At 36.6% G+C, this 25,977-nt stretch overlaps 1 protein-coding gene across 10 annotated transcripts in view; it reads left to right on the top strand.

Moving 5' to 3' along the window:
* EHBP1 (EH domain binding protein 1) overlaps positions 1 to 25,977 on the top strand; it is a 491,141-nt gene that overhangs the window by 314,725 nt on the left and 150,439 nt on the right. For all 10 annotated transcript variants that reach the window (XM_060026512.1, XM_060026505.1, XM_060026507.1 and 7 more), the window contains one exon: positions 950 to 1,139. In XM_060026512.1, the coding sequence (XP_059882495.1) occupies positions 950 to 1,139 (190 nt within the window). The remainder of the gene's footprint in view (positions 1 to 949; positions 1,140 to 25,977) is intronic.

The following is a 25,977-nucleotide window of genomic DNA, read 5'->3' as shown; positions in this document are numbered from 1 at the left end:
ATAAACTTAAAAGAAATACACACTTAGACATGTTCTAGTAAGATTGCTCAAAACCAGAAATAAAGAGATCTTAATCTTAGGCAGCAACCAGAGACAAAAGATGACTTACAAAAGAGCAATATTAAACCAACAGGGGGCTAATATTTCAAAGTGCTGAGATGAGTTAACTAACAACTAGAATAAACTACCCAGCTAAACTATCATTTAAGTTTGAGGCTGAAATGAAGACATTTTCAATGCCTGGAAGAATTTGCTATTAAAGGAACCTCACTGGGGCTTCCCTGGTGGCGCAGTGGTTGAGTGGTTGAGAGTCTGCCTGCCGATTCAGGGGACGTGGGTTCGTGCCCCGGTCCAGGAAGATCCCACATGCCGCGGAGCGGCTAGGCCTGTGAGCCATGGCCGCTGAGCCTGCACGTCCGGAGCCTGTGCTCCTCAACGGGAGAGGCCACAATAGTGAGAGGCCCGCATACCGCCAAAAAAAAAAAAAAAAAAAAGGAACCTCACTGAATGAACTTCTAAAAGATGGTCCCTAATGGGAAGGGAATTTAACACAGAGGAAGAGAAGAAATTCAAGAAAAAAAAAAGTTTGGTGAGGGAGCATAAAAAAAAAAAATCAATGTTTTCTCATCTTATTTCCTCTTCTGTGGGTGTGGAGAATATGTAGGATTTACTCTTATTACAAACATTTTCCCAAGGGTCTGTATATAGCAGAGCTGAGTATGACTTTGTATTTTAAAGATTTAAAAATACTTTTTAAAAGGGAAAGTTTTGTTAATGATTAACAAAAGATTGAGAGTGCCTATTTTCAGATTGTAAGTTATCGTTGGTTTGGGTTTTTCCTTATCGTTTTCAGTATGTTCTAGTTTTATAAATGAAAATATTATGGTATTTTAATTGGGAGTAAACTACTTTTATAAAGACATTTAACAATAATTCTTCTTTCATTTAGATCAAATCCTTTTTATGAACCTAAACCAACTCCTCCTCCAAATAATTTGGTAAGTCCAGTTCAAGAACTGGAAACTGAAAGGAGAGTAAAAAGAAAAGTCCCGGCCCCACCAGCCATCTCACCAAAGACAGGAGGAGTAAATGAAAACACAGTTATGTCTGCAGGAAGAGATCTCTCCACTTCTCCTAAGGTAGGAGTTTAATCTTAGTAAAACATGTATTAGTGTTTGCTTGTTTTCCCCATGCAATTTAATTCAAATTAAGAAAAGTCATTATTAGCTATTTTTGATGATATAAAAGTAAAATATAAGTAAATCCATTATACTGCAACATTGTATATATGTTTGAGAGTCTATAAATTTATGGTACAGTATGGATTGGATAGTTTGGGTTAAGATGTGTTTTTAAAATGCTGTCTTGAAATCAGAGGAAGAAAGGCATTAGGATTGTAGCATTGGTGCTTTGAAGAAAGGATACTTAAATACATCTAGGCATGACAAACAGCTTACTCTAATACAGAGGAAGACGTAGAAATCATCTTTTGATAAACGTACTAGAAAGATTGAGGCTCAGTGCAGAGAAATACTTTGCCAAAAGAATATCAGTATTGTCATTTTGGTTTATGTCAGATTACAGTTTTGGCCTTATTGTCATTCTTTTTTAGAAATATTAATGGATAATAACTTCATGGAAAGGTGAAGCACAGTGTTGAAACAAAGTCTAAAGCTTTTAAATGGTTTGACTGCAAATAGTATATCTTTCATGTGTAAGCTAGAGATGTTGGATTTAGCAAGTTTTTTTAGGTAAATAACTCATGACCATACTCATGAGTGTTTTGTTGTTGGTGTTGTCACCATATAACATTATTTAATTCTCACAGGTAGTTAGGGGGGAAGTGAGATGAACTTGACCTCAGAGGGATAAAGATCACGGGTTCCCCAGCCAGTAGACAAGATTGGAACTGGCATTTCCATTAATTATGTGCTATCTGGACCATATTCCACTTCAGGTGCCTGGGCTGCTGCTTTTCTCAAGGGCATCAAGTTTCAGTAGTTCCTCTTGGATTTTATAGTTCATTCTGTGGCTTCCATTAAATGCCAGAGTTCTGAAATAGTTTATTTATTTGCTTTTATTTTCGTTGTTTCAGAGGGAGAGTGAGTGAGTTCACTGAGGTCCTCACTCTGCCATTCTAGAAGTCAGTCTACAGGTGTGTTTTTATACCAGCTGTTTTTTAACTGTGTGAAACTTTAGGAGGAGCAATTAGGACTAAATTCTGTCTTGCTGTTGTCTAGGGAAAGTGGAGGTGGGGTCTATAAATGAAAGCAGCAGATAGTAGAAATATAAAGCAAAGGAGAGGGTCAATTCCTATACCCATGAGAGCAAAAATAAAGACAGTAACTGAGGCATTAGTCAAAATCAAGAAGCTATGTAGGAGCTTTATCCATTCTAACCATCAAGAATGCCTACACCTGTCCCTTGTTTCCCTGAATCTCTGCTCGATTGCCTACTCCCTGCCCCATCCCCCTTCTGTAGTCCATTGGATTTTGAAGCTAATCATGAAATCCTAATCCCTTTATAGGGGAATGGAAAGGGACTTAACAGTACCTTATTATGTGCCAGGCAATGTTCTATTACTTCATTTGATCAGAACAGCCTGAGAAATACATACCATTATCTCCTTTTTACATATGAGAAACTGAACTTTAGTTAAGTAACTTGCTCAAAGTGATAAAACTAGTATTGACAGTGCCAGGATTAAAATTGAGGTCTTTTGAGTCTAAAACCCATGTTTCCCATTGTGCTGTTCTATGTCTAGAGAGGTATTTCCAGTTCCAAGTTGGAACTCTAAATTCTGTTTTCCATAGAAACATGGTTACACACGGTGATTAAGTTCTGTTGTAGAAAAGTATAACATAGCTATTTTTTATATTATTTTGAGGATAGTGTTCCATTGTAGACACATTGTGGAATAAATGATGTTTGTGGAGAAAGCTGAGCATTTTACCACCATGCTTCTCTTAGAAAATGCCTCATCATGTTCAGACACAGACAATAGAAACACAATCAGTCATATGCACAGTAATCTGCTGATCTGGAAGTTAGTTTGGATAACTCAACTATGTGAAACACAACTGTCAAAGATTACTTTAAAAAAGATTACTGGGGTTCCCTGGTGGCGCAGTGGTTGAGAGTCCGTCTGCCGATGCAGGCAATGTGGGTTCATGCCCCGGTCCGGGAAGATCGCACACGCCGCGGAGCGGCTGGGTCCGTGAGCCATGGCCACTGGGCCTGCGCATCTGGAGCCTGTGCTCTGCAACGGGAGAGGCCACAACAGTGAGAGGCTGGCGTACCGCAAAAAAAAAAAAAAAAAAAAAAAGATTGCTGATATCTTATTAAATGAAAAACCAAAGTGCATAACAGAGTATAGTATGATAGCTTCTGTATACATAAAGTTTTATTTAAAAGGCTTTATTCACACATATATATAGACACACATACACACTCATATACCTTATGGAAGGAATCACAAGTAACTTAATAGTGGTTACATTTGAGGAGAAAGGTCTTGGTATAATGGTGGGTATGCACAAGATTGAAGAAGCCATTTCTTTTCCTTTTTTACCTTTCTATGTTGTTTAAATTTTTTAACTTTATAAATGTTTTTCTTTTCTTTTTGTTTGTTATACTCAGAGGTTACTGAGTAATGAGATCATGGATCTTTTTTGTTATTGCCTTTTGTGCAAGATACCAGATGACATTTCCCCCAAAAAGTTCATCCTTCAGAAGAGAGGAAGTCACTCTTAGATTTCACCAGTGGTATTAGTTTGGGGGTGGCCTGGGGTTCCATCAGACACCTCAGTGTTGTGCACTGGAAACCAAGTATAGAGGCTTAGCAGCAGGTCACTAGGCCCACTGTTCCACTTCCATGGCACAAACCTTTTTATTTTTTATATTTATGTAAGATTTCATTTGGAAAAAAAAAATGGACCATTGCCAAACCAAAAAAGAAAAAAAAAGAAATTGGAAGCTACTAACTACACAATTATGTGTGAGATAAGGAAGAAGGTTAGAATCAATGGTATACTGACAATGATAAAAGATGATAAATGACAGCTGAGAAAGCACAGTGGTATGGGGCTTATTCATCGTAGGAATAGACCTGTATATATATCCAAGTAGTCCTGAAGACTTTGCAGTATTAAAGCTTAGTAAAATAATTGACCATTTTGGCAACCTTGAGTCAACATGAGACTCTTATTATGCTTTGTGTACAATATTCTGTTTAGGAAAGCAGGAAAGTGTCATAAAAATATTTCCATTAAAATTGGAGTTCTGATGCTTGAAAAGGTATGCTTCTTGGTCAGTTATTCTCCTTATTTGTAAACTGAAAAGGAGGCAATAGTTCAAATAAAGCTTTTGAAAAAAAACAGACTCAAATTTTAGTTGAATAATAAAAGAATATTTACTCCACAGTTGTTTTAGATAACAAAATGCCAAACTGCACTCAGTGGCAATTAACTGCAGAGGCTATTCAGTGTCATAGAACAAGTGCTTAGCCAGATGATTAATTTCCCCCACCTGTCACCTGAAACTACTTATTTTTAAGAAAATTTATGAAGAAGAACCAAGACCAGGATTTAAACAAAGAGATCATTTTATTTACAATATTTACAGTATTGTAAATTAAATTCAAACTACCCCCCTAAAGGCAATTAAAGACCCCCCACTGGTATAGATCGACATAAGCTCCTCACTTTAGACCATTGATTTCTGCATTTGTAAAATGAGAAGACCATAAAACTTTTTAAGACAACTTAGGACAAAAGACCAATATTTAGGGAAGTAACCTGACATTCAGAGCACAAGCATGCAATAAAATAAAATGATAAATTAGCCTCAATGGTGGCTGATCACCATTTACTGACTGTGAATATAAGTTAATAAGTATATAACTCTGAACTCCTAGATATGATTCATGCAATTTAGTATAAAGTGCAAGTCAGGTTATAAGAGCTTAGGAACATAAGTGAAATTGTTGCCAAACACATCTGCAAAGGTATATATTAAGCACTGTATACCTAATTCCATAAAAATCACAGTATTAACAGCCAACTATCAATGACAATAAAGATTTCACAAGAATTACACTTACGCTTATGATAACACGGAGAGGAGTCTCCCAGCACATTCATTGATGAAATGAGCCTGGTCACGTGGAGAAGGGCTCGCTCAAAGATCCTGATTAGTACAGCTCTAGTGATTGACCATGATACTTCTGTCCACTTACTCCATCTCTAAAAGTGGAAACCTCATTCATATCTCAAGACCCAGCTAAGTGACTCAAGCCCTCACTCATATTGTTACCTCTTTCTAGAAAGCGCTGGTAGAGACCCAAGTTTTATACTTGGATGTTTTTGAGTACAGATTGCAGAAACTGTGAGAAGCCCAGGGTAAACCAAAGTCAGAGTTACACACAGTAGTCCCCTTGATTGATTCTACCAGCAATTTCAAACCACAAAGCAAACACCCTTTTCAGTTTTTATACATAAAGGCCTCCTTCTAGAACGTTCTTTACCTCCATTTCTGTCTGTGCAAAACTGTGCACAATGGTGCCTATGGGCCATTCATGCTGAAATACAATAAGCACACAGCCAAACTTAATTTCCTCACATGTAAGTTGAAAATGCCTCACATCTTCCAAAGAAAATCATTAAAAGATGCAGATCAAAATTTAATTGAATACAATAGTTTATAAAATAAAATGCTACACTGCATTCAGTGATAGCTTGCAGAGGGTGAGATAAGGGTAAGCTTAACTTACCCGTAAAGTTTTTATTTACTGGAATACCTTACTTACCAGAATACCCTGTTCCTCAATAATACAGAATAAATAGGGCACAGCTGTATGTATCACCTGTTCTATTGGTTAGTATTCTTTTGGTCATGACTAATAGAAACAAGCCATTTTGTTGATTTTTTTTTCTTAAGCAAAAAGGATAACTTATTATGAAAACACAAGGAACTTTTTGCAGAACTGTAGGTAGAAGACACAGCTGGTTCTTTCAGACTGCAAAGGGCTTTTAAGTCAGTTACTGCTACTGTGCATTTGTCAGATTTGCCCCATTTGTGCACCAGGGCTGAGATTAGAGTTGAGGCAAGGCAGTGCCTAGAGCATAAGATTTAAGGAGGCATTCACTTTTAGGGTGGTGCAGATGCAGAGTCTCATTTGCACCCCCTGTGAAGGAAGTGTCTCCTTAAATTTTGTGCCCCAGGAACCTCTCTTGCCTTGCCCTAGTCAAGGCCCTACAGTGCACATGTCCAAATATATTTTAGAATTGACATTGTAGGTGCCAAAAAAAAAGTTTCTCAATAACCTCACCAGTAATTCTATGCTCTGAAAACGACCATACCTTTTCAGACAACATTGTGTTAACGTAGTAAACTGATTTTGAAGGGAATACTATTCAACTTTTGATAACTTGGGTTTTTTGTTTGTGGTTTTTGTTTTTGCATTCTACCATACTGTTTCTAGACTTCTTTCTGCTCAGTTGCAGAATTTGCCTCTTGATTTTTCTGACTGTATTCAGTGGAAGAGATAAAATGTTACATTTTGCTTAAAGAAACAAACCATGATTAGGGTGCTTGCCTTTTGAAACAAATTTTGTAGAGTAATTAAGTGTGATTTTGAAAGGTTGGTCTTTTATATCACTATATTCCAGAGTAACTAAATAGGTGCCTGTTACAGTTTTCCAGTTGAGGATTGGGAAAAAAAGTGCCACCACATAGAAAAAGAACCTGAATAAGGTAAATAATTTGAGCACGTTAATGACTCAGTTTGGCTTGTTTGCTAAAAGCTTTATAAAGGCTAAGGAGTTAGCAATAAATGGTGAATTGAGTGTTATTGATGTACATTGGCAGGATCACTTTAGGGTACATTACTGATGATAAATGTGAACGAAGCACTGGTTAGTTCACCCTTTACTGCATGAAGAAGAGGAATATATTTAGAGCACTTGAACAGATTCATACAAACTATGACAGAACCCTTCTCAGTTCCCAGTATTGGATAAATTTCACTCCATAATAATAAGAAACAAACAAAAAAAAAAAAGAAAGAAAAGAAAAGACCCTCAACAGCGTGCACAGCAGGGCTAGGACTAGGGTGAGGCAAGAGAGGCAACTAGGGTGCATAATTTAAAGAGCCACTAACTCTCAGGGTAATGCAAGTGTAAACATGGCACTTGTTTAAACCCCAGAGTTAGTGTCTCCTTAAATTTTGGCAATAGATGCCTGATTCATAGTGGACACTTACAATGTTATGCGTGAACCTGAAAATGAGTGCCTCCTTAAATTTTGTAAATAAATAAAATAAAATAAAATAAACTGGTCAAGAAAAGGGAACTGATCCTAGCATCAGAGCAAATGACCTTCTGTAAAACAAACTTAGCACAGAAACAAAAGTTTTTTTAAAAAGAACTTCTAATCAGTATTTTTAGTGTGACTTGTTTGGACATTCTACTAATGAATTAAACAAGGGCAAGTACCAAAAATAATGATCTGAGACAAAATATTAATCACGGTGAATCTAGATTAATAATATATGGGTTTTTATTGTACTATATTTGCAACTTTTCTGTAGATTTGAAAATTTTCCCCCCAAAATAGTAAAAAGTAATCATTTGAGAATAGGAAAGATCTCTTGGATATGAAAAAACATAATTTTCTAATTTTAAACTTATAAACAACTGATAGTATATTGCAGAACATCAAATTAATGAGTTAGAAAACAAACTTGAAAATTCTCTTTAGAATTCAAGGTGAAAAGATGAAGAGGTTAAAATTCTGGGAGGAAAAATAAAGAATAGAGTCAGGAGATTCACTATATTTATAGTAGGGTTATAGAAATAAGAATAAAAAGAGGGAAATAATTTACCAAAGAGAGAGAAAAGAATTTATATGAGCCAGAGAAAGATTTGAGTCTTAGATTAAAAGCACTCACAAGGGGCTTCCCTGGTGGTGCAGTGGTTGAGAGTCTGCCTGCCGATGCAGGGGACACGGGTTCGTGCCCTGGTCCGGGAGGATCCCACGTGCCGCGGAGCGGCGGAGCCTGTGCTCCGCAGTGGGAGAGGCCGCAACAGTGAGAGACCCGCGTACCGCAAAAAAGCACTCACAAGTACTAGGCAAGATGAATGGAATGAGATCCAAACCTAGACATATTCCGATAGTACTTTTAAATTTCAAAGACAGGTTACCTACAAAGGGAAGATTTTACTATCAGATGCTTTTATAACATTAAATGCTGGAGACAGTGGAGCATGTTTACATAATTAAGAAGAATAAATATCTGTAAAAGGTTTGAAACACATCAAATATATAAAAATTCATGATTTTGTAATGTTAATACCAAAATAGTTGACTTTTGAAGTTGCTAGGACACCAACTCATTATTGTGTAAATTGATAAATAAAGGAAAAGATCAAGTACTCATCTTGACTTTTCTCTATAAAATGTATTTCAAGATAATTAAATAGTTGGTGAGGGAAAGTTCTTCCCCATAGAACAATTTTAGCTATGAAATACAGATAGACTGATATCATTGGAAAACTCACCATTTCATAATCCCTAATGAAATAATGGATCTAGCAACAGTCAGCATGGCTGATGAAATCATTAGTGAAAAGGTTTTATAATAGATGAACGGATCAGGCTGATACTTAACTGTAGTGATCTGCAGTGATCAATCTTTTTTTTTTTTTTTTTTGCGGTATGCAGGCCTCTCACTGTTGCGGCCTCTCCCGTTGTGGAACACAGGCTCCGGACACGCAGGCCCAGCGGTCATGGCTTATGGGCCCAGCCGCTCCGCGGCATGTGGGATCCTCCCGGACTGGGGCACAAACCCGTGTCCCCTGCATCGGCAGGCGGACTCTCAACAACTGCGCCACCAGGGAAGCCCCTGTAGTGATCAATCTTAATGTAATTAAGAGTAAGACAGTCAGGCATTTTGTGCTTCCTGATACATTGCAATAGCAAGTATATAGAACTACCATAAGTATACTTGCCAAAGAATTAAACTGAGATCTAGTCAAGCCACTGGTTATAATAACTACCAGATTACAAGAAATACTGAGTGGTAGAGGAGCATGTTAAATGACACCATGAAGATGAAATCAACCAAAATGGAATGTGGGAAATTCCTTAGTAACTTTTGAACTTGCATCCACTTAATTACACATTCTCAAAACAGACAGAACTAACTTTGAAAGAACACAGAAAGAAACAAGTAGTCCATATCATAGTGAGAAATTATAGCACATCTCTCTATATAATTGATGGAATAGGCCAACTAAAAAATATCAGTAAGATTTAAAGACTCAACAATTTTGACCTCATAAAATACTACACCAGGGCTTCCCTGGTGGCGCAGTGGTTGAGAGTCCGCCTGCCGATGCAGGGGACATGGGTTCGTGCCCCGGTCCGGGAAGATCCCACATGCCGCGGAACGGCTGGGCCCGTGAGCCATGGCCGCTGAGCCTGCGCGTCCAAAGCCTGTGCTCCACAACGGGAGAGGCCACAACAGTGAGAGGCCCGCGTACCGCAAAAAAAAAAAAAAAAAATACTATACCATAGAATTCATTTCTTTACAGAGAGTGACTATATTTTAGGCTCTAAAGTAAATTTTCAACAAACTTCAGAGGGTTGGAATTATGTTTTCTGCCCAAAGTGCAATTAATTTAGAAGTTGATAATAAAAAACAATAGCTAGAACAAACCCATATATTTGAAAATTAATATATATACTTTCAAATAAACTATAGGTCAAAGAAGAAATCAAAACAAGATAAACTATAAATCCAACGAGAATTTTTGGTTTTACTACTTGATGTGTTGAGGAGGAAGATATTTATAATCAAACTGAATTCCTTTAGTTGTTTCTATGTTGGTTTTATGTTTACTTAAACTTCTTGCTTGGCACTGTTTTTTAATACAAGTCCTAATTTGCAAGGCTTGAAGAACAAGCCTGACATGCTTGAACTTGGAGAAGCCTCAAAAACAATCACAGTACAATTGAGTTAATGGAGCAACTAGATATCATAAAATGGCTTAATATTTCTTTTACTGTCTGTTTCCATGGCATTCAAGCAAGAGTTTAGGACATATTTTCAATGGTAGTAGATATTCTTTAACCAGCTTATGTACAGGAGTCCAAACTACTGTGGGATATGTAAAGTCTTTAATACTTGGATTAACAGTTGTAATCTAAGGATTAATATATACACTCTATATGGTCTTCATTAGTGCCATTTTCATTAAGGGTGTGTGAGCATATTCTTTGCAAACCTGCGTGAAGTTAGATCATTACATTAGGTCTTAAGTGTGTAACCCAGGAATCTTTTGTATCCTTTAAAAAAAAAAAATTCTAATATCGCTCAACATAGTGCTGCAGAAAGAAGACTTTAAAGTTAGATAAACCCCTCTAATAATGATCTTATTGAAAAGCAAAGCCAATAATTGAAAATACATTGTGAATAAATTAATAATTCTTTGAGAATATAAACTTATAAAGTATTTGATACTTTAATAAGTAAGTTTGTAGTACTACTTTACAGTAAAATATATTTCTGTTCTAGTACTAAATTCCACAGTTTGGGACCATTCTCATGCCCAGAATGCCTCGTGAAGCTCAAGAAATAATTGTTTATCTGTACTACATCAGAATTTCTAATTCTAAGATGTATTAATTTGGATAAAAATCCTAAAGCTATTTCTCCACCTCCACCCCCACCAGCAGCAGTCGATGCTATTGAAGTGGAAAGTCTTTAGTGTTATCTGCTTACCTCTTTACTGCTTTGGAAAAGTTAGGTTTTAACATAGCTGGGCTTTTTTTTTTTTAACAAGGACCATCCACATTTAACTTCTTATATTAAACCTCTGAAATACACAAAACAGAAGCACCTCAGATAATTGAGTGATTAGTATAAGCAACAGAGTTTATTTTTAATTTTGATAGAAAACAGTTTATTCTTTCATGTACTCACAGTAACTTGAATTATTAAACAGAGATCTTCATTTGGCCCGACTTCAATGTGCACTTAAGATTTTCACACAAGGTAAAAAAGTTTTTTCCATCATATATTGTTCCCCTTATATATATTTGTTTAAAACATGTTAATATTTTTAATTTACTTAACAAAAATTCACCTTATACAGCAGATGTTACCTTCATTTCAGCCCATATTATTCTCACAAATTTAGAATTGACTAAAACAAGTAAAATCTTTTTAATATAGATATTATTTTACTTATTCGCTTTTTTTCCCAGAAAAAGTGTGCTTCCTATAGAACACCTCTAAATTTCTTTGGAAAGAAAAAATTACTTTAAAATACATACTTATTTAATACAACTTGACATACCATGTCCTATGCATTACCAATTCTGTATTTATAATATTTGAATGATGAGGCTTTAGAGTATACATAACCAAAGATGTTACTAGTACATTTCTTAATTTTGAAAATATTAATTCAGACACATGAGAACTTTATAATTTCCATGAGCAGCAACCATAACTTTGATAAACATTAGCCATAAAAAGACATTCATGGAAATTTTTAAAAGATAGTTTTCAATAGAAGTGTCATTTTTATATGACTCTGAAGTCAAGCTTTTAGTTACTCTGAGGGAAGCATCAAAAGTAAAGTAGTCTTACACCAGTTCTTAGCTTCCTAACACCTCAAAAGAAGGCAAAAGCTAAATGAACAGTATAAGGTTTGCCAAATAGTTCAAAATAAAATTTCCTTTGAGTGCCATAATTAAATTATATTTATCATTAAGACATCATTAATAACCTCAGTATTTTCATTATAAGAAATACTCTCATGTAAGTACATTTGTATAATGTTTTTAAAGGGTATGAGATGCGAAAGTGCTGTAAAATAGAATCTGAAAACTTCTCAAGAGTTAACCTCTTTTGATACTGGGTTAGAGACAGCAGTCATTTGGAATGCTACAGCAAGCAGTTCAGCAGTACTCATTGCTACTCTTACTACAATATGAACATGAAGTAAAAATAAGTTATTTATCCTACTAAAATCATATTATTTATCTTAAAATTTGCCAGGACAAGGGGCAGTGTATTTCCAATAAATATTTGTTAATAATAGGTTAATTGCTTTTGCTTAGGTGAGAAATAAACCAATTCAAAAATGGATGAAACAGAAAACAAAAAGGATAATTATATTTCTTTTTCTAAGAAAGAAGTGTTATATAGAAGTAGCTTTCAAAGTTTTTTTTGTTTTTTTTTTTTTTTGGATGGGGAGGGTGAGGTTAGAGGGAGTCTACTAAGCATAAAACATCTTAAAAGACATCTGGGGACATGCCTGTCCTCATGTGCTACTTCATACATTCATTTTTTATATAGCCCTTACTCTATGCAAGGAACTGTACTATGAACTAGGAGGAAAAACATGACTAAGACGAAGTCTTTGTCTTCAGCTATCTCTCAACCTACCCAATATGGCAGTCACATAAACAAAAAGTATGATACAGTAAAATTAGGGCTATAATAGAGATAGGCTAGAATTCTATAAGACCATTAATGAGAGCGTTACTTTATACCACGTTACCTCTTTTCCAAGCATGCCTCATTAGAGGTTAGGAACAGGGAAAATGTGTGAGTGTGTGTGTGGTATAGTGTGACGTGTACTGTAGGGCAGTGTATTGGAGGTGAGAGAAGCAGTAGAGATCACAACTGATCTGAGCTATTGAAGGACAATTAGAGTTCACTAGATGAGCAAAAAAAGAAGGAGAAGGCCATTTCAAAAAGAACAGATAGGCAAAAGCATTGAGTTATGAAAGTGCCTAGTTTAAGAGACCATGAGCACTACTGGTGTGATGTAGTACCTGGACATAAAAGTGGAATCTGGTTCTGAATATTTTTGTGTGTGATTGCTAGAAATTTGGACTTCATTGTGTAGAAGGTAGGAATAGTAGCCATCTATTGAAACCAGGTACAGAATGGCATTATTAAAAGGCTTCAGTAGTTTATACACCCAACTGCATGGATGAATCTCAAATGCATTATGCTTAATTAAAGAAGCCAGACTCAATAGGCTACATGCTATATGATTTCACTTATGTGGCATTTACAAAAGGCAAAACCATGGGGACAGAAATGCCAGTGACATAAACCAGTGATTATCAGGGGGTGAGGGGATACATAGGAATTTGAGGGAGGGATAATGGAGTGGTAGAGGTTATACAACTGTATACATTTGTCAAACTTACAGAACTGCCCACTAAGAGGGTGAGTTTTACGGTATGTAAATTCTATCTTAAGGTAATAATCGTAATAATACTAGTAATGGCTATGGAAGCAGAGTAGGCCCTGAAAAAAGAGCCCTCCTGTAACAGAATTAATGGCATTTCCAGAGCAGCTTCTCGTAAGATTCCTTCTCCATTGCCTTATCCCCACTGCCTTCCCTGTCATCAGCTTCTGCTCTTCGCTGTGACTTTTAGCATCAATGACCTCCCTTCATAGATCCTGGCTCCAAGATTATAAAACAGAACCACTGCTTATTCTGTTATTTCCAGGTTGAACCCTGCACACCCTTGGTTTTTATTTGGTAAAGGAAAGACATGATCAGATTTCAGTAGAATGAAACCTTTGAAGACAGTAAGTAAAGGATAGAGAGTGATGAACCTGAAGACAGGGATATAGATACGAAAGTTGTATAATAGTCCAGGCTAGAAGTCATGGGGGTCTGAGCCATCGAGCAATGCAGTGAAGAGGGAATGAAAGGTTGAATAAAACTATAGTTAGAAAAGACAAAGCTAAAGAACAGGGCCTGAGGGAGAAAAGGGAAGAATAAGAATCAAGGATGATTCAGTGGTTTCTAGCTTGGGCAACTGGTTGTATTGCTCATTTCACTCATTCAAAAAACATTTATTGAGGACTGAACTATACAGTTAAAAAATGGTTAAGGGCTTGCCTGGTGGCGCAGTGGTTGAGAGTCCGCCTGCCGATGCAGGGGACACGGGTTCATGCCCCGGCCCGGGAAGATCCCACATGCCGCGGAGCGGCTGGGCCCGTGAGCCATGGCCGCTGAGCCTGCGCGTCCAGAGCCTGTGCTCCGCAACGGGAGAGGCCATAACAGTGAGAGGCCCGCGTACCGCAAAAAAAAAAAAGGTTAAGCTGGTAAATTTAATGCTGTGTGGGTTTTTTTTTAAACCACAATTAAAAATAATATTTTTTGAGTACCCACAGTGTGCCAGACATTATGTTAGAATACTGGGTATAACAGATGTGGTTTCTGACTTCCAGAGGTACTACAAAGTGAACCCATAAGTATATACCTGAAAATCATGGTAAGTGCTTTGGAGGAAAAGAACAGTATACTATAAGAGAGAGAATGATGGTAGACCCATTAAGAGATAGTAAGGAGACAACAGCAGGAAGAGTAGGTCAGAAGAATTCCAGGTAGCACGTATGAAGGCCCCAAAGCAAGAAATAACTTGTGTTTAAAGAACTGAAAGAAGGTCCATGTAAGTGGAGTGGAGTGAGCAAGCAGCAAGTGATGTTGTACAAGTTTGGAGAGGTGGGTACTGCCCAGGTCCTGGAGGATCTCATGGACCATAGTAACTGTTTGAGTATTAAACCATATGTGGTGGAAGGCCCTTGAAGTTGGAGTGTGTGTGCATGTTACGTGTGTGTTGAGAAAAAGGCAGCATGATTTGTAACCTCACGTTCTGCCTTAGGTTTTAACAAATGAACCTGTCCCTGCCTTTATCCAAGGATCACCCACCCACCAACATGTGTATTAGACCCATACCCCTGGTCTGCTCAGGAGTTTTGACCCTGGTTTTATCACTCTCCTTCCTGCATTAGTTCCTTACTCTGTGCCTGACCACTTCAATTAGCTTACAAATAAAGTATGATATAGTCCATCTTAAAAGAAACCCTAAACTTTCTAGATATCACATGTTCTTTCAACTACTTCCCGATTTCTCTTCCTTATTCTGAAAAGTTTTCTATACTCATCATCTCTGGTTCTTTCAGTCCACTCCAAACAGGCTTTTATTCCTACTTCTAACATTTGAAACTTCCCTGGTTAAGGTCATCTCCAACTTGCCAAATCCAGTTGTCAATTTTAGTCCTTATCTCATTGATACCTTAATGTAGCTGATTATTATTTCCTTTTAGAAAATGTTAGTGGAATTGTTTTAGCCAGGTAATATATTAACATGGTTCAAAAATCAAAATAACATAAAAAGGTACACGTCAGGAAGTCTTGCTACCACCGCTGTCCCCATTCACCATACTACACTCCTCTCCACCCCAGCTTCCTAAAGATAATCACTCTTATTAGTTTTTTTGTGTGTTCTCCCAGTGGTTTTTACACCGATACAAGCAAATGTAAATATTTTTTTCTTACTCTTCCTTTTTTGCCCCAAAGGTAACATCCTATAAATACTGTTCTGCCCCTTAATTTTGCTCTTTTAACTTAACAGTATATCCTGGAAATCTTCCCATTTTAGTATGTGGAGAGCATCTTCATTCTGTTTTACATCTCTATTTGAATGTGCCATAATTTATTTAGCCAGTTACCCATAGATGGTGTTGTTTCTGGTCTTTTGTTATTCTGAGCAATGCTGCAATGAAGGACCTTGTATACAGATTATTTCATATATGTTAGGTAAATGTCCTGAAGTGAGTCAAAGGATAATGCCTTTGTAATTTTGATATTTATTGCCAAGAGGCCTTCCAAAGGGGAGATACCATTTTGCAATCAAGTCTAATCCTGTGATTTAAAATACTATCTATACATTAATATTGGGTTGGCCAAAAAGTTTATTTGGGTTTTTCCATAAGACGTTATAGAAAACCCAAATGAACTTTTGGCCAACCCAATATATTCCAAATATGTATATCTAGTTCCAACTTCTCCCTGATCTGTGTCTGCTCAACAGCTCTTCTTGTGCAAAATAACTCTTAATTTTCTTTCCAAACTTGCTATTCCTCTGATTTTCCCCATCCCTAGGTAAATGGCACTGCCATTCACCCAGCTGCTCAGGCAGAGAACTTAGGAACCATCCTTTCTCCTTCATTTCCCACACACTGTCTTTCAAATGGAACTTTATGTAGTGATGGAAATGTTTTACATCTGTGCTAATATGTTAGCCACTGGCCACATGTGCACTTACAGTGTAGCTGTGGCTAGTGTGACTAATAAGCTGATTTTTAAGTTTTCTTTCATTTTAATTAATTTTGATACTCATATATAACTAATGGCTACCATTTTGGACAGTGCAGACTTTTTATTCATCAGTAAGTCCTAGAAGTTCCACTCTTCAAAATGTATTCTAAATCTGATCACTTCTCACCATCGCCCCAACTCCACCGTGGTATATTCCACCATACACTCTCTCCCAGATTACTTCAGTAGCTTCCCAATTATCTCTATGCTTCTACTTATGTACCCTTTCCACAGTCTATTTTCTACACAGAAGAAATCTTTAAAAAATTGTTATTGTTTGGTTTATGATTCATGCAAAAGACTATGAATATACATGTAAGTTATGGATCATAACAATAAAGTGAGCACCATCCAAAGTTAAGAACTAAAACATGACCAATAATGTCAAAGCTACCTGTAATGTTTTCACCCTATCCCTGTGCCTGTGATTGCCTGGGATCTACCTCACCCTGCCAACCACATGGCTGCTAACCATTCTTTTATATGTACAGACCTCTAAATAATATGTTTACTTCAAGCTTTGTAAAAATGACATTATCCTGTACACCTAAACAATATGTTGTTTAATTTTGTTTTCAACCTTTGCACAAATGCATTATCCTTTGGGCAGACTTCTCTGTTTACTCAATGTTATGTTTTGATGATTTATCCATGTTGTTGTGTGTAGCTATAATTTATTTAATTTTATTGCTATATAATATTCCGTTGCAAGGAGTTTACCACAGTTTATTCATTCTCCTGATGATAAAGAATTTTTCCCCAAATTTCTGCTGCTAGAAATGATGCTGCTGTGAATTTTTTTTTCTTTTTTTTTTGCGGTACGCGGGCCTCTCACTGTTGTGGCCTCTCCCATTGCGGAGCAACAGGCTCCGGACGCGCAGGCTAAGCGGCCATGGCTCACGGGCCCAGCCGCTCCACGGCATGTGGGATCTTCCCAGACCGGGGCACGAACCCATGTGCCCTGCATCGGCAGGCGAACTCTCAACCACTGCGCCACCAAGGAAGCCCCTGCTGTGAATATTTTTTATAAATCTTGATATACGTGTATAAGGGTTTTCTTGGCGTAGTGGTTCTCAACTTTAGCTAGGAAACTTCTAAAAAATATCAGTGCTTGGGCTTTACACCAAGCCAGTAAATTTAACTCTCTAGAAGTCAGAGTTGGACGTCCATTTTGTTTTGTTTTTCTTTAATTAGCCAGATGATTTTAATGTTTAGACAGAATTGATTTCTTGGTTGTTAGGGCTATGCCAATTTTTTAAAATATTTACTTATTGACTTAATTACTTCCTGTGAAAAATAACGTATACACAGAGATATACTCAAAACAAAAACATTTTTCTGCCCTTAGAAAATTCTTACCTCAATGTTCAATCCTCAGGTTTTCCTTTATGTGAAAAAAATATTTTGTGCTCATCAATTCAATAAAAATTTGTATTTTATGAAGGCTCTGGTTCTTTTGAAGTATAAATATCTCAAGAGTATCTTTTGGAATTGAAAGTCTCACTGAATGACCTTTTAAAATCATTGATCACATTATGTCACTACCTCATTCCCACTGTTGGCCTCCTATTGCAAAATAAAATCACCATGGCCTACAAGGCCCTATGTGACCTGGTCTTTGCCTTTTTCTCCAACCTTATTTCCTTCAATCCGCTGCCTTCTTTGTTCTATTAGAGCCATGCTGGTCTTCTCATCCTCAAGCATGCCTAGTTCATTCTAGCCTCAGGGCCTTTATATTTGTTTTTCACTCCATCTGAAACATCTCAATGTCACGTCTCTAAAGAAGCTTTCCCTGACTACCCTATATAAACTATCCCCCTTTTCTCAATCACTGTTTTCTACCTAGATACTTTATCATCTTTTTTCCCCCACTGCTCTATGAGCTCCATTTTTCATTTCTATGTCCTTAGAGCCTAGCATGGGTGTGCAACATGTAGTAAGTGCTCAATAAATTCTTTTGGATGGATGGATAGATACATAGCAGGGAGGAAGGAAGGGAGGGAGGGAGGAAGGAAGGAAGGAAGGAAGATCATCCTGGCTCTGCCTATAATAGAGAAAGTATGAGAAGATAAGTTTGTGTTTAAGAAAATGAATTCAGTTTTAGACAGTTTTAAGCTTCTTCCATTCTTTCTTCTCCCTTTCTTCCATCTGAAACATGCACCTACACATAGATGGCAGAACAGTAGAATTGGTCTTGCCTTTTCCAGGGATCAGCATGGTGTACTATTTTGTGAAATAGGACAATTAAAATGAAATTGATGTACAGGGCTTTCCTGGTGGCGCAGTGGTTGAGAGTCCGCTTGCCGATGCAGGGGACACGGGTTCGTGCCCTGGTCTGGGAAGATCCCACATGCCACGGAGCGGCTGGGCCCGTGAGCCATGGCTGTTGAGCCTGCGCGTCCGGAGCCTGTGCTCCGCAATGGGAGAGGCCACAACAGTGAGAGGCCCGCGTACCGCAAAAAAAAAAAAAAAAAAAAAAAATGAAATTGATGTACAAAACAAAAATGCAAACTGCAAGAAAATGACCCTTAAACCTCTTTCAAAGATGTCTGAGCTCAGGGTGATCAGGAGGTGTTGGCCTGTTGAAGCTTCCCGGGAGAAAATTTGTTAATTGTCAACTTCACAGAGAAGATACTTCAGTCATGAATTGAGGATCTGAGGGGTCTCCCCTGTGTCAGAACAACATTGAGAACAAGGGCACAGGGCCTGAGACAGGGACATCATCCCTGGGACAGGGATGTTGGTAAGTCCCATGTGGAGAAAGTAAAACTGGCTTCAGTAGTCTCTTAAGATTCATGCTGTATTTTAATAGGGAAATAGGCAACATAAACATTTTATCATTTTCTAGTATCTCCTCTCTGCCAGTCCCTTTGCTTAGAGTAAGGAACCTTTCCCTCCAGATTCACCATGTGTGGTCTCTCACTAAGGCAGCGTATATATGAAAGCACACAGCCTTGCTAAAAGTTTTTGGGTGTGAATTTGGAGACTGGGTCTGAATTAAATGACAGCAGGTAACATTAGACTGGGAGTAGGAACACCTGCCACTTGTTCCCTCACAAATATTTTGTATTCACACATACTGGAGTTCCATGCTGAGACCATCTAGAAGAATCACGAAGATGATGGTGGTTCCCAACTGCTAGGATCATAAAAGTTCTTAAGAAAATTATGGAATGAAAAGTTTAAGACTCTTTGATACAGAACTTTTTACCTTGGTTTATCTGTGTCTATTTCCATACGAACTGAACATTGCTTCAAAGAAATATAACTGCTGACCAGTTGACAGAATTCTCTTTGCATAATAACAATTCCTTACATTTATGAAGTGGTTTATAATCTCTGAAACATTTAAATATGCATGATTTGTTTTATTCTCTATACAAAACCATGAAATAAGTAGGGTGTGTGCTGTTTTCCCTGTTTAAAAAATAAGGAAACAGGCAAAGTATAGGTCATTCAGTACATCACACACTTTCTAGTGTAAATGTGCCATACTGCAGGCAAATACAAATTTGTAAACAGATTTACTGAGTAATTACTTGCTAAAAAGAGTCTTTTATTTATAAAAATAGAATTTGGAAGGCCTCTTTTAAGTAGTAAACTTTGCTGATACATTTAAGGATTCTGTAATGCATTAACTACTAGACCCAAAAGCCTGGAAAACAGAGAAATCATGGTCTGATAAGCCACTATCAGTATAAGAAAAATTGAAAGTAAAGGCTAAATATTTAGCCTAAAATTGCATCATTGAGAAAGTATGATTCAACAAACAAAACTAATTTACTCACAGGCTTTTTAAAAAATGGGATATCTTATTTAAAATGGGGAAATTTTTGTCTTTATTTTTACATCCTTTGAATTTTATCTAGAGTTTTGTCTCAGAATTTGAGAAATTATACTAAAGTATATTGATGAGCTTGCTGACAAATGATGTTATTTCGTTTATATTTATTCTCATATACTTTGCTGTCAACACAAAACTATGCATTAAAATATTTTCTTGGAAAATACATCTTTTTTTTTTTTAATGTTGAGCCTTCTTTTAATTTATTTATTTTTATTTTTGGCTGTGTTGGGTCTTCGTTTCTGTGCGAGGGCTTTCTCTAGTTGTGGCAAGTGGGGGCCACTCTTCATCACGGTGCGGGGGCCTCTCACTGTTGTGGCCTCTTGTTGCGGAGCACAGGCTCCAGACGCGCAGGCTCAGTAGTTGTGGCTCAGGGGCCTAGTTGCTCCACGGCATGTGGGATCTTCCCAGACCAGGGCTCGAACCCATGTCCCCTGCATTAGCAGGCAGATTCTCAAGCACTGCGCCACCAGGGAAGCCCAAAATATATCTTCTTTATTAGATTATTTTATACTGTGAAACAGTGACAGCTATTTGACTTTATATGATAAGTAGCTAAGGAATTTTTTTCAGTCCTGTATTCAGTTTTGCCTTACACTGAAAATCACATTAAGACCAACTGCACGATATATTATAGACAAGATTTCTTTTCCTTATTATGCCATAGGAATAACAGTGACCTTTTCCTTGATTACTTTAAACTAATTGAGCTTGGTTCTTCTTATGTTGGCAGGCATGTTTTTTAACTTGGACATAAGCTTGTGTGAGTAAGTGTTCCCATATTTTAGTCATGGTGAGTTATGAGCATTTTAAAAATAATTATCTTCACCTCATAAATCTTTCTTTAGTCAAGTTTATCTTAGTACTTACTGTAATATTTCTATTAATGTCTCCTAGTTTTGGTCAGTTATATATGGATGGCAATAACTTATAGATTTGAGCTATATTTAGCATAGAGAAAAAGGCTAGTGGCATGATGTATGATAGCTGTAGTACATAAGTGTCTGTTAAAAAGAGATTTGAAGCACAACCAAATCCATTATTTTGCCGCTTATTGGCATTGGGTACTTCTTTTTTAAGTTGAATACAGTAATTTAGTTTCATTGACAGATTTTGAGAATTGAAAGATTTAGAGATGCCACTCCATGGAGGAACCTAAAAAAAAAAAAAAAAAAAGACTGCATTTGCCAAACACTAATGGTGATGATAGGGTTAGAGTGGATCCTCTGAGTTAATTCATGCTTATGAAGGCAGGCATGATGCATGATTAGTAATATGAACATTCAACACTTGGTCTAGGAAAAAAGAAACAGCAGTGTACTACCAAAAATCAGGCTTATTATTATAATTGTTATGATGTTTAGCAAATATGGTAGTAATACATATAACACAGTTCAAGATTGGAGGCTTCAGGATTGGAGGCCTACATGAAATACATCAAATACTTCTGAGACAGTGTGAACACATTATTTACATATTCCACAGCAGCATTTTTTTGGCCATGTTCAACACTGCGCTTTGCCATCACTCCTCCATTTGTTCAATTCAGGATGACCTTTGCATGAATAAAGTCAAATAGGATTAAGGCAGGAATTTTCATCAATGGAAAAGAGCAACAGATGTAGCCGACTTTGAACGTGGAAGGATTGTTGATACACTGTTGCTTCAAGGGAGTGTCTACAGTGGGAGGAGAAAGGAAAGGGAAAAGGAAAAGTAAGTTTACAAAATATCAAAAATATGGAAGAGTAAAAAAATAGATCAGAATACCTCTACTGGTCTTTTGTAATTATGATAAAATTATCTTGCAGTTTTAAAATTCCTGTCTTTAAATAAACTGTTCCTTTAACTTTTTTCCTTTTTGTATTACAAAGATGCAGTTTAGATAAATACATACATACACTTTCAAAAATATGGATGGAAAACGGCTATGGTTAGGAAAGTCAGAATTACTACTAACTGGTATTTGTGAAGGCTACTTCATAAATCATATAGATTGTCTTTTCAAATGATTTAATTTAAAACAAAATCTAAACCTTGGTGTCTATTATATTCATGTACATCCTGGAAGAACTGACTGTTTTAGCATCAGTGTCCCCCTGGTTCCTGATAATATTAGTTCCCTAAGTGAGCTATTGTTGTTTGTGGTAATGAGTAATTTTGGAGCTGTAAAGAAGAACCAAAATGAATATAGAAGCACTTAAAACAAAGAGATAATTTTACACTTCAGCTATTAATAACTGAAAGTTCTTTAGAAGGCTTAGTGGGAAAGTTTATGAGGAAAAGTAAACATGAAATGGTTATATCTGTTTGGTTTATTAAAATTACATGCTAAGTCTTAACATTGTATATAAAATACTTAAACTGTTGGAACTTAACGTAGCATTGTTAGATTAAATTCCTGTGAATCTATGTAGTAGTTAACTCTCATAATGCCTATAGTTCTAGTTTAAAAATATGTGAAGGAATGAATACACATAAGAGTATAGTAACAGAGGTATTAATATGTGATTAAAATAAGTGATTAAGCTGAAAAAAAAACCCACTAATTTGAAAAGATACATGTACCCCAGTGTTCATAGCAGCATTGTTTACAATTGCCGAGATATGAAAGCAACCTAGTGTCCATCAACAGGTGAATGGATAAAGAAGATGTGGTGTGTGTGGGTGTGCGTGCACACACGTGCATGCACATCCACACACTGGAATACTACTCAGCCATTAAAAAGAATGAAATTTTGCCATTTGCAGCAATATGGATGGGCTTGGAGGACATTATGCTAAGTGAAATAAGTCAGACAGAGAAAGACAAATACTCTATGATATCACTTATATGTGAAATCTAAAAATATACAACAAACTAGTGACTATAACAAAAAAGAAGCAGACTCAGATATAGAGAACAAACTACTGATTGCCAGTGGGGAGAGGGAAGCGGGGAGGGGCAGTATAGGAGTAGGGGATTAAGAGGTGCAAACTATTAGGTATAAAATAAGCTATAAGGAAAAAAACAATAATAAGCTATAAGGATATAGTGTACAACACGGGGAATGTAGCCAGTATTTTGTAATAACTGTAAATGGAGTGTAACCTTTAAGAATTGTGAATCACTGTATTGTATACCTGAAACTTATATAATATTGTACAGCAACTATACTTCAATTAAAAAAATAAGGGGTTAAAATTTTGGGATAAGGAAGAAATCTAAACATTGAAGCAAAAGATCTACTCCCCCAAAGGAGAATAATTCATCCATAGTTTCTCATCTAATATAAGGTTTTCAAATAGGTTACCACCCCCAATCTGTGATTTAGCAGTGATCATTTACAACTTAATAATACATATCTTCCTTCCACCATCACCAAATCTAAAAAATAATCACTTATCTTTCTAATTTATTTTTTGATTTCTTTTTGCTATTTGAACTACAAGCAGTATAGAGGCTTATAGGGGAAATAATACCTGTATAGTAATGAAATAACCATAAAATAGTATACAGAGGGTAAATTATCTTAAGGAACGTGTGATATATGGAATGTGTTATGGAAATTGGGAGAAAGGAAAGACAAGGAAATGTTTCATGGAGGAAGTGACATTTGAACCTATATCTTACTGGTTTGGTATAACATGGACACAGAAATGGAGGAGGGACATTTTGAGCAGGTGAAATATTACAAGCACTGCCTCACATGAACCCTGTGCAGTTGTCTTTCTTTCTCCAATATTTACAGTTCCCTTCACATGCTTTCTCTCCCATTCCTCTATGACTGCACACGTAGGCTCTTTTACCTCAAGTTTCCAGTGGATACATTCCTATGCATCCTTTTATTAAATTATTTATTTATTTATTTATTTATGGCTGCATTGGGTCTTCATTGCTGTGCGCAGGCTTCTCATTGCGGTGGCTTCTCTTATTGCAGAACACGGGCTGTAGGCGCACAGGCTTCAGCAGTTGTGGCCACTTGGGCTCAGTAGTTGTGGCTCGCAGGCTTAGTTGCTCTGCAGCATGTGGGATCTTCCCGGACCAGGGCTCGAACCCGTGTCTCCTGCATGGGCAGGTGGATTCTTAACCACTGTGCCACCAGGGAAGCCCCTATGCATCTTTTAAGATCTAACTCAAATGCCTCCTTCTGTGTGAGAATCTCTCCTGCGCCATTAAGTCAGAGACCATACCTCCACCCTTTGTGCTGCTCATTTATTACTCATATTTCTCTATATTACAGTTGTTCATTTATATATCTGTCTTCCCTACAAGACTGAGTTTCTAATTTGTATAGCAGATTCCTGGAGTCCTACTACGTGCCAGGCAATGTGGATAGAGTAGTGAACAAGACAAAGCCCTGCCCTTGGGATGCTCACATTCTAGAGAATTAGAAAGATTACAAATAAGTAAACACATAATTAAAGAATGTAATTTCATATTTGATAAGAAAATAAAGCAAAGTAAGATGTTAAAGTGAGTGGTGGCAGGATGGTATTTTAAATAAGTGGTCATGAAAGGTCTTTCTGAGAAGGTGATGTTTGAGTAGATTCCTAAATGATTTCAAGGTGTGAGATATATAAAGATATAGGGAAAGAGCTTCCTTGGCAGAGGAAACAGCAAGTGTAAAGGCATTGGGGTATAAATTTAGATTGGGGGTCATATAAAACCTCTCTTAAAAAGTAACATTTATGTTGCGATCTGAAAGATGAGTATGGATTAGCCAGTTAGATAGTGAAGGAGAGGAGAGGGGGGTAATTTATGCTGAAAGAACAGCCATGGTTGCCATATTAGAGGAGTTTGACATATTAGAGGAACTGATGGGCAACTGTGGCTAAAGCAGAATAAGTAAGGGGGGATAAATAGTGCAAGACAAAGCTGAGAACTAGAGAGGGATTAGATCATGCCAGGCCTTTGAAGGCTATGTTATCCCAAGGGACATGAGAATCTATTAAAAGAGTTTTAAGCAGGGAAATCATATGATTTTATATATATATATATATATATATATATATATATATATATATATATATATATATATACGCTTTAAAACATCACTCTCACTTTTGTGAAAATGGTTTGACAGGACAGGGGTAGAAGTAGGAGGAGATGGAAACAAATAGTCTGGGCAAAATATGATGTTGGTTGAGACTAAAGTGGTGACAACAGAGATGGAGAGAAGTAGATAAATACAAGATATATTTAATTCGCAAGATTTTACTTTGGGTGTTGTATCCAAGAAATCTTTGTCTAACCCAAGATTTCAAAGGTTTCCTCCTATGTTTTCATTAGAAGTTTTATAGTTTTATATGGTACAACGTATGGATTGAAGTTTTTTTGTGTATTTTTTTGTTCTTGCTTTTTCTTTCTTAGCATAGGAATATCCAGTCATCTCAGCACCTTGTTGAAAATATTATCCTTTCTTCTCTGAATTGCCTTTTCACTTCTGTTGAAAATTACTTGACTGAATAAATTTGGGTCAATTTCTGCACTCTGTTGTGTTCCAATGATCTATTTGTCTACCTTTATACCATACAAAACTATGTTGATTACTGTCACTTTATCCCAAGTTTTAAAGTCAGGAAGTGTGAGTCCACCAAGTTTGTTCTATTTCAAAGTTGTGTCTGTTTCAGAGTTGTGTTCTAGGCCCTTTGCTCCATATATACAAACTTTAGAATCAGCTTGTCAATTTCTGATTGGGATTGCATTGAATCTATAGTTCAGTTTGTGGAGAATTGACATCTTATCAATATTCAATCCATGAATACATCATCTCTCTCCATTTATTTAGGTCTTTAATTTCTCCCAGCAATGTTTTATAATTTTCAGTTTACCAGTATTCCACATTTTTAGTCCAGTTTATGCCAAAGTATTTCATATTTTAAAAACTGTTGCAAATGGTAATTTTCAAAATTAAAAATCGTTTTGCTTTGAATTAATTATAGATTCACATG

Source organism: Delphinus delphis, chromosome 12 (assembly GCF_949987515.2).
Source record: "Delphinus delphis chromosome 12, mDelDel1.2, whole genome shotgun sequence".
Lineage (NCBI taxonomy): Eukaryota > Metazoa > Chordata > Mammalia > Artiodactyla > Delphinidae > Delphinus > Delphinus delphis.
This window is presented reverse-complemented; position numbering and strand designations above follow the sequence as displayed.